The 14,712-nt window shown below is 39.8% G+C and overlaps 1 protein-coding gene across 1 annotated transcript in view; it reads left to right on the top strand.

Annotated features, from left to right (window-relative positions):
- LOC122814403 (zinc finger protein 708-like) overlaps positions 1–9,545 on the top strand; it is a 139,083-nt gene extending 129,538 nt beyond the window's left edge. The window contains exon 3 of the mRNA XM_044086986.1: positions 8,886–9,545. Within this exon, the coding sequence (XP_043942921.1) occupies positions 8,886–9,526 (641 nt within the window). The 3' untranslated portion in view covers positions 9,527–9,545. The remainder of the gene's footprint in view (positions 1–8,885) is intronic.
- Positions 9,546–14,712: the final 5,167 nt, after the last annotated feature.

The following is a 14,712-nucleotide window of genomic DNA, read 5'->3' as shown; positions in this document are numbered from 1 at the left end:
CATGCCTGATTTATGTACATGTAAGTACAAGGGCAGTCTTTATGCCTTATGCATGTACATGTAAGTACAAGGGCAGTCTCCATGCTTGATTTATGCACATGTAGCGCAGTCTGCACATAGCAGCAGTCTGCATTTAAAGTGGAACAGCCTTACAAGACAGAGCTGAGTATATTTTTCTGCATTATTCTGTATTGTAGAGCTAAATTGTTGCTTAAATATCTGTTGTCTTAGTGTTCTGCAAATATACAGAGATCAGTATATATTTTTGGGGTTTTATAATTTGCACTCTGATTCCTCACATCTCTGTTGAAACTTTCGTCCCCAGCCCCCTCATTGTGGTTTCTATTGCTTGTGTGTTTTTAACTCAGGGTTCCCTTATTAATAACAGCAGTCTGCATTTAAAGTGGAACAGCCTTACAAGACAGAGCTGAGTATATTTTTCTGCATTATTCTGTATTATAGAGCTAAATTGTTGCTTAAATATCTGTTGTCTTAGTGTTCTGCAAGTATACAGAGACAAGTATATATTTTTTGGGGTTTATAATTTGCACTCTGATGCCTCACATCTCTCTGAACTTTCTTTTCCCCATTGTGGTTTCTATTGCTTGTGTGTTGTTAACTCAAGGTTCCCTTAATTTGAACTGTTAATAGCAGCAGTCTGCATTTAAAGTGGAACAGCCTTACAAGACAGAGCTGAGTATATTTTTCTGCATTATTCTGTATTATAGAGCTAAATTGTTGCTTAAATATCTGTTGTCTTAGTGTTCTGCAAATATACAGAGATCACTATATATTTTTTTGGGGTTTTTTGCACTCTCATCTCTCTCTTGAAACTTTGAACTTTCTTCCCCCCCTCATTTGTGGTTCTATTGCTTGTGTGTTGTTAACCCAGGGTTCCCTTAATTTGAACATAGCAGCAGTCTGCATTTAAAGTGGAACAGCCTTACAAGACAGAGCTGAGTATATTTTTCTGCATTATTCTGTATTATAGAGCTAAATTGTTGCTTAAATATCTGTTGTCTTAGTGTTCTGCAAATATACAGAGATCAGTATATATTTTTGGGTTTTATAATTTGCACTCTGATTCCTCACATCTCTGTTGAAACTTTCTTCCCCACCCCCCTCATTGTGGTTTCTATTGCTTGTGTGTTAACTCAAGGTTCCCTTAATTTGAACTGTTAATAGCAGCAGTCTGCATTTAAAGTGGAACAGCCTTACAAGACAGAGTTGAGTATATTTTTCTGCATTATTCTGTATTGTACAGCTAAATTGTTGCTTAAATATCTGTTGTCTTAGTGTTCTGCAAATATACAGAGATCAGTATATATTTTTGGGGTTTTATAATTTGCACTCTGATTCCTCACATCTCTGTTGAAACTTTCTTCCCACCCCCTCATTGTGGTTTCTATTGCTTGTGTGTTGTTAACTCAAGGTTCCCTTAATTTGAACTGTTAATAGCAGCAGTCTGCATTTAAAGTGGAACAACCTTACAAGACAGAGCTGAGTATATTTTTCTGCATTATTCTGTATTACAGAGCTAAATTGTTGCTTAAATATCTGTTGTCTTAGTGTTCTGCAAATATACAGAGATCAGTATATATTTTTTGGGGTTTATAATTTGCACTCTGATTCCTCACATCTCTGTTGAAACTTTTCCCCACCCCCCCTCCCTGTTGTGGTAGTAGTTTAAATTTGGTGGCTTTTGCAGTGCCCGCCCCACTGTTGATTTGATCTAGGACACTCCCCCAGTCCCATCTCTTTACCGCATTCTACCCTAATAAACCCTTTCTGCACTTGTTTTTAGTCCTTTTTAATTTAATTACATTTTTTCAAACTGTGTGTGGACTAATATTGCTATATACTCTAGTGTGCCAGCTTGCACTGCATGTGAATTGTTTTTACTACTGTTTTTGCTACTTTTCTGAAAAAAAAAAAGCCTGTTTCCTACCTTTCCTGTAATTAGTGTTCCAGATACAGATTTGCTGTATCCAGGACTATTTGTAAGCTTCTGAGCCCCCAAGCCTTTCTGTGTTGGAGGGAAGCCTTCTAGCTTATCAGTGGGAGTGTTAAGCACTAGGTAACCTGTCTACCACATAAGGAGTGGTTCTGGCCCAGAATTTGTAGTTATTGGCCGTTTGGGCGGTCTTCCATCTCTCTCATCTTTCTGATTTGAAGGCCTGCATTTGCACTTGTTTCTGTCCTGTAACTCCTGGGCCCATCTCATTTGCTCACTCAAAAAAAAAAAAATCTGCTTTTACTGTATTTGTGTTTCTTCCTACTTTATTTTGCTTTTGCGTCATCTTATAAGTACTCGATTGTATTTATTACTGCTTGGTGTAACTCATTCTAAGCCTTTTAGTTTAAGCACTTGGGCTTCAGACCAGTTGTTTTACATTAGGAAGGTTTGTGGTTTGCACTGTGGTGGCAGGACAGGTAGTTTACATCCTTCTAAGTTGGGAACTGCTGATTGAGGGCTCAGTGTCTATTATTCTAAAAGTGTATTAATTCTGTTTTAAGCACTTGGGCTTCAGGCCAGTTATTTTACATTAAAAGGGTTCGTGGTCTGCACTATTGTGGGAGGAGAGGCTGGACTCTGCCCTTCTAGCTGGGAATTTCTGGTTAAAGGCTTATAGTGCCTGCATATCTAAACTGCTTCTTACTGAAATTGGTACACCTTGTTTGCTGTAGCATAGACTAGATCCAGGCCTGCTGAATCTAGCTTTGTTTGTATAACCTGAGCACTAATCCAGGCATTCTTTAAAGTATTCAGTTGTATTTATTACTGCTTGGTAGTAACTTGATTAAAGTGTAGCTATCATTCTAAGTCTTTTGGATTAATCACTTGGGCTTCAGACCAGTTGTTTTACATTAGGAAGGTTTGTGGCCTGCACTGTGGTGGCAGGACATGTAGCTTACATCCTTCTAAGTTGGGAACTGCTGATTGAGGGCTCAGTGTCTGTTATTCTAAAAGTGTATTAATTCTGGTTTAAGCACTTGGGCTTCACGCCAGTTGTTTTACATTAAGAAGGATTGTAGTCTGCACTGTAGTGGCAGAACAGGTAGCTTACATCCTTCTAAGTTGGGAACTGCTGATTGAGGGCTCAGTGTCTGTTATTCTAAAAGTGTATTAATTCTGGTTTAAGCACTTGGGCTTCAGGCCAGTTATTTTACATTAAAAGGGTTTGTGGTCTGCACTCTTGTGGGAGGAGAGGCTGGACTCTGCCCTTCTGAGCTGGGAATTTCTAGTTAAAGGCTTATAGTGCCTGCATATTTGAACTGCTTCTTACTGAAATTGGTACACCTTGTTTGCTGTAGCATAGACTAGATCCAGGCCTGCTGAATCTAGCTTTGTTTGTATAACTTGAGCACTAATCCAGGCATTCTTTAAAGTATTCAATTGTATTTATTACTGCTTGGTAGTAACTTGATTAAAGTGTAGCTATCATTCTAAGTCTTTTGGATTAAGCACTTGGGCTTCAGACCAGTTGTTTTACATTAGGAAGGTTTGTGGCCTGCACTGTGGTGGCAGGACAGATAGCTTACATCCTTCTAAGTTGTGAACTGCTGATTGTGGGCTCAGTGTCTGTTATTCTAAAAGTGTATTAGTTCTGGTTTAAGCACTTGGGCTTCAGGCCAGTTATTTTACATTAAGAAGGTTTGTGGTCTGCACTCTTGTGGCTGGAGAGGCTGGACTCTGCCCTTCTGAGCTGGGAATTTCTGGTTAAAGGCTTATAGTGCCTGCATATTTGAACTGTTTCTTACTGAAATTGGTACACCATGTTTGCTGTAGCATAGACTAGATCCAGGCCTGCTGAATCTAGCTTTATTTGTATGCTGCTTGTTTGTTTGCTTGTTATTTCCCTGAAACGCTAATTCCACCTAAAATGCGGCTTTTCAGCCTGTCTGTGGATCCCTAGTGATATCTGCATTGCTTACTGTACTTATTTCCATGTTTCACTTGAAAGAAAGTTACTGTTTGTAGTTTTTGCATTTAAGTTACCTGAAACACATTGCATTTAAGTTACCTGGCACTTGCTCACTAAAGCAATTATATAAGTCAGCACTAAAATATTAAAAGCACTACACCCTCACAAACTCCCCTTGAGTACCTCGTTCCCCATTGGCCCTTTTTTTAAATTATAAAGGAATTCCCAATACTATTCTAGCATGTCCAAAGGTCAGTTGTCAATCTCCTCTCCAGTCCAGCTGGTGAATCTTGGAATCTTGAGGCAATGTTGCAACTGCCTCATGTACACAGACAACCCTCTCCTCCTCCCAACAAATTCCAACACATGTGAGAGATGCAACCATATAGCCATACTGGAGGCTAAGCTCCCTCAACTCACTACTGGCAAAACCAGTCAGGAGGAGAAGGAAACCACACTCACTACAATTCCAATCTCACATAGACCTACCACGACAGCAAACCAAACACATAAACACACAAAAACATACTCGGTGGCTCTAAATAAAAATCTGCCTAAGCAGCAGAGACCTCCAAAGCAGACACCCAAGCAACTGCTACCCCAAAACAAAACTCGTGCAACACATAGCTCACAAAGCCAGTGTGCCGAACAGTCACAGCCCTTAAGGCTAAACAACACACCTGATACACTTGTAATAGGTGACTCTATCGTCAGGCACACTGACGTCCCGCTCACCAGGCTGAACAAGGAGAAGGTCACGGTGAGCTGCCTGTCGGGCACTAGGATCCACCGCATAACACAAGCACTCAGGTCACTTCAAGGCAAGTACAAATATGACTCAGTCATTGTCCATGCTGGTGTGAATGACCTGATACATACCTCCCTGGACTACATGAAAAGAGACATAGAGGAGCTCTCTGAGCATGTAGCCCAGGCCGGTATGACCCTGACCTTGAGTAGCATCTTACCTTCACCAAGAATGATGCCGCAATATGAAGACAAGATGATCAATTTCAACAATTGGCTTAAGTATTGGTGTCATCCAAAGGGGATCCAATGCCTGTCAGCCTGGGATGACATGCTCGACAAGCCACGATGCTTCACTAGGGATGGCTTGCACCTGTCACCCTGGGCTTTGGATATTGGCAAAGGCTCTTGCTACCCCGTAGTGCCTTTTTTAGGCAAGGCTCAAAAGACAAACCCACCTCCATAGGTATCACAAGGGATAAGAAACTAAGAGTAATGCTACTCAATGCCAGAAGTCTAAACCTGAAGATGCACACTCGAAACTCTCCTTAGCATGGAGAACATCAATATCTGTGCAGTAACAGAAACCTGGTTCAAGGCTCCCGAGAGCACCCCAGCACTACCAGGTTATATCTCATACCATACTTTTCAGCCCCAAAACTTAGACTGTACTACAAAAGGAGGGGGAGTATCAATATTCGTCAAAGATACCCACACCTCCAGCTTGGTGGCACAGCACGAAGCATCAGAGACTATCCATGTGCAACTAACAGTGGGTAAAACTGCCTTCCAGTTTATAGCCTGCTACAGACCACCCTCCCAAACCCAGGAACCCCACTCGGCCTTCCTGAGAACACTGGAAAATATGAAGGTCTCTCCAAACACCATTATATTGGGCGACTTCAGCTACCCAAACATAGACTGGGAGCATTACTCTAGCTCCAGCACCCTAGCCCAAAGGTTCCTAGAATTTATAAACTCAAATGCTATGGAACAACTTGTTACCACTTCCACAAGAGGGAAAACATACTGGACCTGATCATCACCAACATGGGGACTTTATGCTCCAGACCAGAAGTGTATCCCTCACTGGTAAGATCAGACCATAAACTAATCTCACTGGATATTCACATCCCGACTCCACCCCCTGCCCTGAAAACCACAGTGAAAAACTTCTCTAAAGCAAATTTCACACTCCTCAAAACTGAGGTGGAATCCTTCAAAGCCCCGGCCCCTGAAACATATGGCCCAGACTGCAGAATCCTTTATAAACGCATTCTATGAACACCTTCAGGAATGCATGGATCATGCAATCCCAAATAAAACCAAGACCCAATCCTCCAAAGGCAGACATCCTGTCTGGTGGACCCCAGCCATAAACAAACTATACAATAGAAGGAGGAAGCTACTACATGATAGAGCAAAATCCCAAAAGGGAAGGCATCTCTGATCAGTATTAGCAAAAACTACGGGCACTCATAAAATCGTCTAAGGCCAGCTTCGAGAGAAAAATTGCACAGGACACTAAGGATAATCACAAGGCTTTCTTTAGTTATATTAGGAACCTGGGTGGGAATTCCTAGATATGCTCAGAATTAGTCCAAAATGACAAAAAATACACCAAACCCACAGACATTGCCAACATCCTAGCTGACAGGTTCAGCACAAACCCCCGCCACCAAAAGGGCAAATATTTATCCCAGCAGAGTGCTTCCCCCCTGACATCTCAGATGCTCAGGTAAGAGCTGCACTCTCCAAAGCAAAAAACACAGCATCAATGGGACCAGACGGTGTCCCGGGCTGCGTCCTACATGAACTCCAAGAAGAGCTAAACCCAAACATAAAACTACTGTTCAATCTCAGCCTTACTACAGGATATGTACCCAAAGAGTGGCGTACAGCAACAGTGGTCCCTCTCCACAAAGGTGGTGCCTCAACAGATCCTGGAAACTATCACCCCATAAGCCTGACTAGCTTGGTCTGCAAAGCTATGGAAAGGATCATCATGGACCTCATAAATAAAGATATTGGGGACCTACAGACACTGGATCCTACCCAGTTCGGCTTTGTTAAGGGCAGATCCTGCCTCTTAAACCTGGTTGATTTCTTTGAAACAGTCACCAAGGCCATTGACAAGGGGAAGGTGGTCCACACAGCCTACCTGGACCTCTCAAAAGCCTTCGATACAATACCCCACTCGGGCATTATAGATAAGCTCACCAGTTTAAATATAACCCCCTATGTCACTAGATGGGTTGCAAACTGGCTCAAGTACAGAACCCACATGGTTAGAATTGCTGGAGCCATGTCAGACTCCAAACCAGTTACAAGTGGCGTCCCCCAAGGCTCAGTCCTGGGACCTCTCTTGTTCGGTATATATTTCTCGAAGGTACAGGCCAACACGGAAGGACTGTGGCTGACTAAGTTCGCAGATGACTGCAAACTGGGCACCATAATTGACTCTCCAGCCGACACAAGCATCCTCCAAAAGGGCCTCATAGAAACAGACAACTGGTACCAGAGCCATGGCCTCAAGCTAAACGCCAAAAAGTGTATAGTCATCCCCTTTGGCAAAAACAAAGTGCCCACAAATTACCACATAGGTGGTAATCCATTAAGTACAGAAGAAGTAATTAGGGACCTGGGGACCCAAGTTGATAGCAATCTCTCATTTGACAACCACTTGGCCAAAGTGGTTAGAAAAACATTTTATATAGCCCACCTAATCATGAAGGGATTCACATCTAGATCAGGGGAGGTCATCGTGCCTCTTTACTCATCCCTCATCAGGCCCATAATTGAGTACAATGCCCCTTTTGGGATGTACCTTACCAGACACCTGCAGCAACTGGAAATACCCCTAAAGTACCTCACCAAGAGGATTATAGGGCTCAAACAGATGCCATATGCTGCCCGGTTAAAGAAACTCCAGCTCTACTCAGTGGCATACCACCTGCTCAGAGGCGATCTGTGCCTGACGTATAATGCCATGTCCAACCCGGAATTAATGGACATGCTGCACCTCAGAAAATCCAAATCCCATCGAGCTATGCACTCGAGAGACTTGAACCTCAGCACTGAAATAAATAGAACATGCTGGAGGGACAGATTCATAACCCAGAGGCTCCCTTCACTCTGGAATAAAATCCCAGTCCAGGTTAGGCAGAGTCCCTCATTGACTCTCTTCAAGAGGAATCTTGATGAGTGGATGGGAGATCGTAGGTTTATCCCAGGTATCACTTCTGTGTCACTGTTAGACAGAGGCACAGTATACTAACCTCGAAAAAGGGCATAGCAAAATTAATTTAAAATGGGTGGCAAAAGCCAAACATACTCTGGCTAGGCTTATAAGTGCCCTAGGGCAGATAGCCTAGTATGAACCTATGAACCTATGAACCTATGTAAGTATAAGGGCAGTCTCCATGCCTGATTTATGCTTTCCCTCCCCTCCTAGGATACAGCAGGACTAAACCTACTAAAGGTGTTGGGGCTGAAACTACAAAAGTGATGCTATTCAAACTTCTACAGTTATAATAAGTTGCTCACACAACTGAAATATGTATATTTTTCATATGGATCACTGCTGCAGTAAAATTCTTGACATACGAAAGACTTCCAAATCTATATCAGGAAAAAGAGGAGGAAAAAGCAGTACTGTGTCCTTTTGAGCCTTAATCAAGACCGGATGAACTTGGACTTGATTTGTTATAAAGACTGTGCTTACAAATAGCTACTGTATGAAGGTTACTGTAGTAGACAGTACATAAAACAATGGGAAGTGAACAGGGAAACAATAGAGACCAAACTGTAAGGCATGTACCTGAGATTACTTAAAACTATGAATGATGGAAGTAGATGTGAGGAAGATGGTTATCTTGGAGGGAAGAGTAAATGGGGGAAGAATGGTGAGAAAGGGGCTATATGTGAGTTTTACATAATTGTAAAACAGCAGTTAAGTTTGTGATTTAGGCTGCTGCTAAGAAACGACAGTTGACTGAAATAAGTTAAACACCTGTTCAGAGTTGACTAAATTCTGATAAAAGATAGACCTGAACTACCTAACCTTTTTATTAGTGGTGTTAATAAAATAGTTAATCAATGAAAATCCAAATATTTTAAATTGCTAAACTGTGTGCAAACTCCATTGTGATGAAATACATTGCATATTTGCTTTGTTCTTGTAATAATATTCTTTCAAATAATCTGCTTTAGGTATGAAGAGTACAGACTGCAATGTAAATTGCAGTCAACAGCCAGCTCTTGTGAAAACACAGGTACATCACGCTAGAAGGAACCTTGAGCAGAGGTCTCAGCCTGGAAAGGACATTGACAAGGTTTATGTCAATCGTGTACCACAGCTTCCATCAGAGCATCTGTGCCATCAAACCCCTGAATGTGACATCGGAACACCTGTGACACATCACCTGACAGAGCATCTACGGCTGCGAGCTCAGACAATGAAGGTGTATGATGACCTTCCTCTCTTTCCTACTCCAACACTTCACTCAGGACATGGCTGCAGCAGGAGCTCTGAATGTGACATAACTAAGAGATTTCACACAAAGATAGAAACACACAAATGTGCTGAATGCAGTAAGTCTTTCACATGTGCCAGTGCCCTGAAAAGGCATCAAGTCATTCATACTGGAGCAAAACCATATAAATGTAATGAATGCAATAAGTGTTTCGCAGATCCCACCAGTCTTCGACGGCATCTTGTCATTCACACAGGACTGAGACCATATATATGTACCAAATGTGGTAAGTCTTTTGCATTGGCCAATAACCTAAATCGTCATCAATCCATTCATACTGTAGCAAAAAAAAAAAAGTCAGCAAGCAAAGGAGAGTAATAGTGCTGAAACTGAATTCATCCCCAAGTCTCGGTGAGTACCTTCATGAGGTGGACCCTGTTTTTCAGAAAATCTCACCAAGGTAACACCGATATATAGACTGTATTTATATAGCATATATCATGGGCAGAAGTCAAAAACAAAGAAAGATAGGTAGATGCACAAGACCCAGGATAAAAGAGTGCTCAATCCTGGTAGGTGCACTGGTGCCAGGACTGGAAAAAATGACAGTGCAAAATCATCAAATATGGAAACATTCCTACAATGGGAAAGGCCAGGCCCAGTGGGAGGATGGCCCCCCCTGTTGTAGAAGGAAGTAGCAGTCCACAAAAATAATTGGCCAAAGAAGAGCCATAAAGATGATAGAGAGAACTATTGAGGATAAGAAAGAAATTATGTATTGTTACTATTTTGTAAAAAGCCCAGAATTTCCAGACACAAGATATACAAAATGATTAAGAGCGAAATTAGAGGAAAGAAAAATACTTCCAAAGGAAAAACTGTCAAAAGCTTCAAATAAAAATTTGTATTCATTAATACAACAGATCTTTGAAAAATAGGATATAGCTCAACAAACTTTGATCTGTATGGAAAAAGAAGCATCTGAGGAGGTACAAAATTAAAAACAACAAAACCTATAGTCATTTGAAAATTTTAAAAAAGAAATATGGACATGGGAAAGAAAGAGAGATTTGATATTGTGCAATATTTATACAAAGGAGAAAGCCAAGTTAACTAATATAGAGAAGGCAGTCTCAAAGATATTCAAAGAGAAATACTGGCAGAGGCATCCAGATGTGGAAAATTTCACAATAAAAAAAAATATCACAAAGATGTAATGTGGATAAGAAGATTAGTAAAGCAAAAGTTAAAGAAATAGAAGTTGAAGTTATGGAGTGCCTGCAAAATGAAGGCTTTAATGTAGAAGGTCTAACACAGACTACATCACAGCATGATGGATTGAGTCCCCAGAATAAGGAAAAGCAAGAAGATCAGGATACATGTGAAGAAGAAATATGGACAGGGGACAGAAAAAGAGATTTAATATGGTGCAATATGTATGCAAAGGAGAAAGCAAAACTAACCAATACAAAAAGCAGCACCAAAGATATTTGAAGAGAAATACAGGCAAAGGAATCCAGATATGGAAAACTTTACAATACAAAAAATAAGATTAAGAGGAAAAGTAGAAAAATAAATTAGTAATGGAGAAGTCAAAGAAATAGAAATTGAGGTTATGGAGCAGCGGCAAAGAGAAGGATTCAGTGTAGCAAATCGAATGCAGAAAGCACCACAATAGGATAGAACAATGGATATCCAATTTAAGGGGAGCCAGTGGAACAGAAAGCAATTGGTCAGGTGCCATATCAAGATATTGTGAAGCTTTCCACAGGAAACCAGTATAAATGTTCACTTGAAGCTAGACAGCAAAGAAAGGAACAGGAAACTGTGGAAACTCTGATGCAGTCAAGGTTGAGGAGCGATAGGCCAGTGAGTTTCCATATGACAGAGCAACAGATGGCACAGGACGAAATTGAAGAGGAATATGCCACAGAAAGATGCTATAGAACTTTCTATAGCATGCCTGCACAAAATGGAAAACAAGGAATGTGCCCTCAGTTTGGACGAAAATGAGCTAAAAGAAGAGTTGCTTCATTTAATAGACATGGACAGATATATTAAGGTCAATGAGAGAAATAGGCTGCAGAAGGTCAATAAAACCCAAAAAGTAAGAAGTCTGATAAAACAAATGAATGCAGTAATTAGGACTGTCCATAGAGATCCATGTGACGTAACAGAAGTAAACAGGATATACTACTGTGCTGCTAAATTAATAACTGATAAAGTTCTACCACAAGAATACAGGGTAGTGAGGGAAAGGAAGGGGAGAAATCGAATACCATCATGGAAATATCGAATAGAGAAAACTATAAAACAATTAAGACAAGAAGTGTCATTGTTAGAAGACTATAGAAGAGGGACTAGATCAACAAAAATACTAAGAAAAATAGATGTCATTAAAGCAATGCACAGTATTAGAACAGACCAGGATCTATCATGCACTATCACAAATAACAAACTAAACTTTCAGCACTGGTGGAAAAACTTACAATATACACAGATAAATATAAAGGGAAAGTACAAAATAAGCAATTTATTGATGATCCAAAAGAGTTTTACAGAGAATTGGGAAATAAGGTAAAATGTGGAAAAAACATAAATGTAGTTGCAAGTATAGAAAATGAAAAAGCCTCATGTTGATCAAGAACAAATGCAGGAATGGTTAAGGAGAGGCGAATTCAAACCAAGAAATGAAAGGTTAATATTGGCAACCCAAGATAGTGGGCTACATACATGCTGGTTTACACAGTCCATTGAACATATGGGAGAAATAGACAAATGTAGGTTGTGTAAAACCAAATTGTAAACAGTCACACACCTTGTTGCTGGTTGCGACACACTAATGGCAGAAGGACTGTATACTGAAAGACATAATAATGTGGTGAGACTGTTGCACTAAGGATTGTCCAAACATTATGGTATCAAAGTGGCTGAAAAACACTGGAAACATGAGCCACAAAAGCATCATAGAAAATTATGAAGTTGATACCACATAGGATCACCCATTACCAGCAATTCAAAAGATAGATGCTAGAAAACCAGATATAGTGGTCCAAGAAAAGAAGACAAAAGTAGCATTATCATTGAAATCGCCACATCCAGTGAGTGTAGTGTCTTGTGTACAGAGAGACACAAAGTCATAAAATACCAAGATCTGCAGGCAGAAATTAGAGCAATGTGGAAGAAAGATACCCAGACAGTTCCAATAGTAGTAGGAGCAACTGGTCTTATAAAAAAGAATTTACAATCATATTTAGATATGGTACCAATCTATGCAACCATGTATAAATTGCAGAAGAAGTCATTACTGGCCACATTGTGGGTGCTGGGAAGAGCACTTTTGGCTGACATCAAAGATTGAACAATACTAATTTCATGACCTTTAATCATACTTTGATTTAATAATGGGGTCCATTCCCATTATGATATTAGAAACCCAAATGATTTGGAGAAATTAGAATAGCAAAACCATGCTTTCATGCATTCAATGTACTGAATGCAGTAAGTGTTTCAGAGATTGCAGGAGTTTTCAATAGCATCTTGTCATTCACACAAGATTGAAGCAGTATGAATGTACTGAATGTAACAAGTCTTTCACGCATGTCAGTGGCCTGAAAAATCATCAAGCCATTCACACAGGATCCTGATGGAGAGATGAAAAGTCAGCAAGCAAAGGAGTGTAGTAGTGCTGAAATTAAATTCATCCTCAAGTCTTGGTGAGTACCTTCGCGAGGTGGACCCTGTTTTTCACAAAATCTCATCAAGGCAATACTGATATATAGACTGTATTTATATAGCATATATCATGGACAGAAGTAAATCAAAAATGAAAAAAGATAACTGGGGGCAAAAGACCTAGGATAAAAAAGTGCCCAATCCTGGTAGGCGCACTGGTGTCAGGACTGGAAAAAATGACAGTGTAGAATCCTCAAAATGTGGAAATATTCCTACAATGGGGCCAGGACAGGCTCAGGAGGAGGATGCCCCCCCTGTTGTAGAAGAAAGCAGCAGTCCACAAAATGGACAAAAATTGATTGGCCAAAAAAGAGCCATAAAGATGGTACAGTGGACTATTGAGGATAAGAAAGAAATTATGTATTGTTATTATTATGCAAGAAGCCCAGAATTTCCAGATACAAGATATACAAAATGATTAAGAGAGAAATTAGAGGAAAGAAAAATACTTTTGCAGGAAAAACTGTCAGAAGCTTCAAATAAACATTTGCGTTCATTAATACAACATATTTTTGAAAAACAGTATATAGATCAAGAAACTTTGATCTCTTTGGAAAAAGAAGCCTTTGAGGAAGTGAAAAAATATAAACAACAAAACTTAGAGATATTTGAAAAAGCAAAAAAAGAGATATGGACATGGGAAAGAAAGAGAGATTTGATATGGTGCAATATTTATGCAAAGGAGAAAGCCAAATTAATTAATATAGAGAAGGCAGTCTCAAAAGTATTCAAAGAGAAATACAGGCAAAGGCATCCAGATATGGAAAATTTCAAATTAAAAGATTAATAACACAAAAACATAATGTAGAAAAGACGATTAGTAAAGTAAAGGTTAAAGAAATAGAACCTGAAGTTATGGAGTGCCTGCAACGTGAAGGATTTAATGTAGAAGGTCAAAGACAGACTACATCACAGTATGCTGGAGTATGTCCCCAGAATAAGGAAAAGCAAGAAGACCAGGAGACATGAAGAAGAAATATAGACAGGGGAAAGGAAAATATAATTAATATGGTGTAATATTTATGCAAAGGAGAAAGCAAAACTAATTAATACAAAAAGAGCAGCACCAAAGATATTTGAAGAAAAATATAGGCAAATGAATCAGGATATGGAAAACTTTACAATACAAACAATAAGAAGACTAAGAGGAAAAGTAGAAAAAGAGATTAGTAATGGAGAAGTCAAAGAAATAGAAATTGAAGTAACAGAACAGCTACAAAGAGAAGGATTCAGTGTACAAAATCAAATGCAGAAAGCACCACAACAGGATAGAGCAATGGATATCCAAATTAAGGGGAAACCAGTGGAACAGGAAGTAACTTGTCAGATGCCATATCAAGATATTTTGGAGCCTTCCACAAGAAACCAGTATAAACATTCATTTGAAGCTGGACAGCAAGGAAAGAAACAGGAAACTGTGGAAACTCTGATGCAGTCAATGTTGAAGGAGTGATAGGCCAGTGAGTTCCCATATGACAGAACAACAGAAGACACAGGAAGAAATTGAAGAGAATGTGCCACAGGAGAATGCTATAGAACTTTCTATAGAATGCCCACAGGAAATGGAAAACAAGGGATGCACTCTCAGTATGGAAGAAAAGGAGTTAAGAGAAGAGTTGCTTGATTTAATAGACAAAGATATATATATCAAGATCAATGAGAGAAATAGACTGCAGAAGGTTAATAAAACCCCAAAAGTCAGAAGCTGGATAAAACAAATGAACACAGTAATTACCACTGTCCATAGAGACCCGTGCAATGTAACAGAAGTAAACAGAATATATTATTACTGTGCTGCTAAATTAGTAACTGATAAAGTTCTACCACAG

This window comes from Protopterus annectens, chromosome 10.part0 (assembly GCF_019279795.1).
Source record: "Protopterus annectens isolate FY-2018-M chromosome 10.part0, PAN1.0, whole genome shotgun sequence".
Taxonomy (NCBI): Eukaryota; Metazoa; Chordata; order Ceratodontiformes; family Protopteridae; genus Protopterus; species Protopterus annectens.
This window is presented reverse-complemented; position numbering and strand designations above follow the sequence as displayed.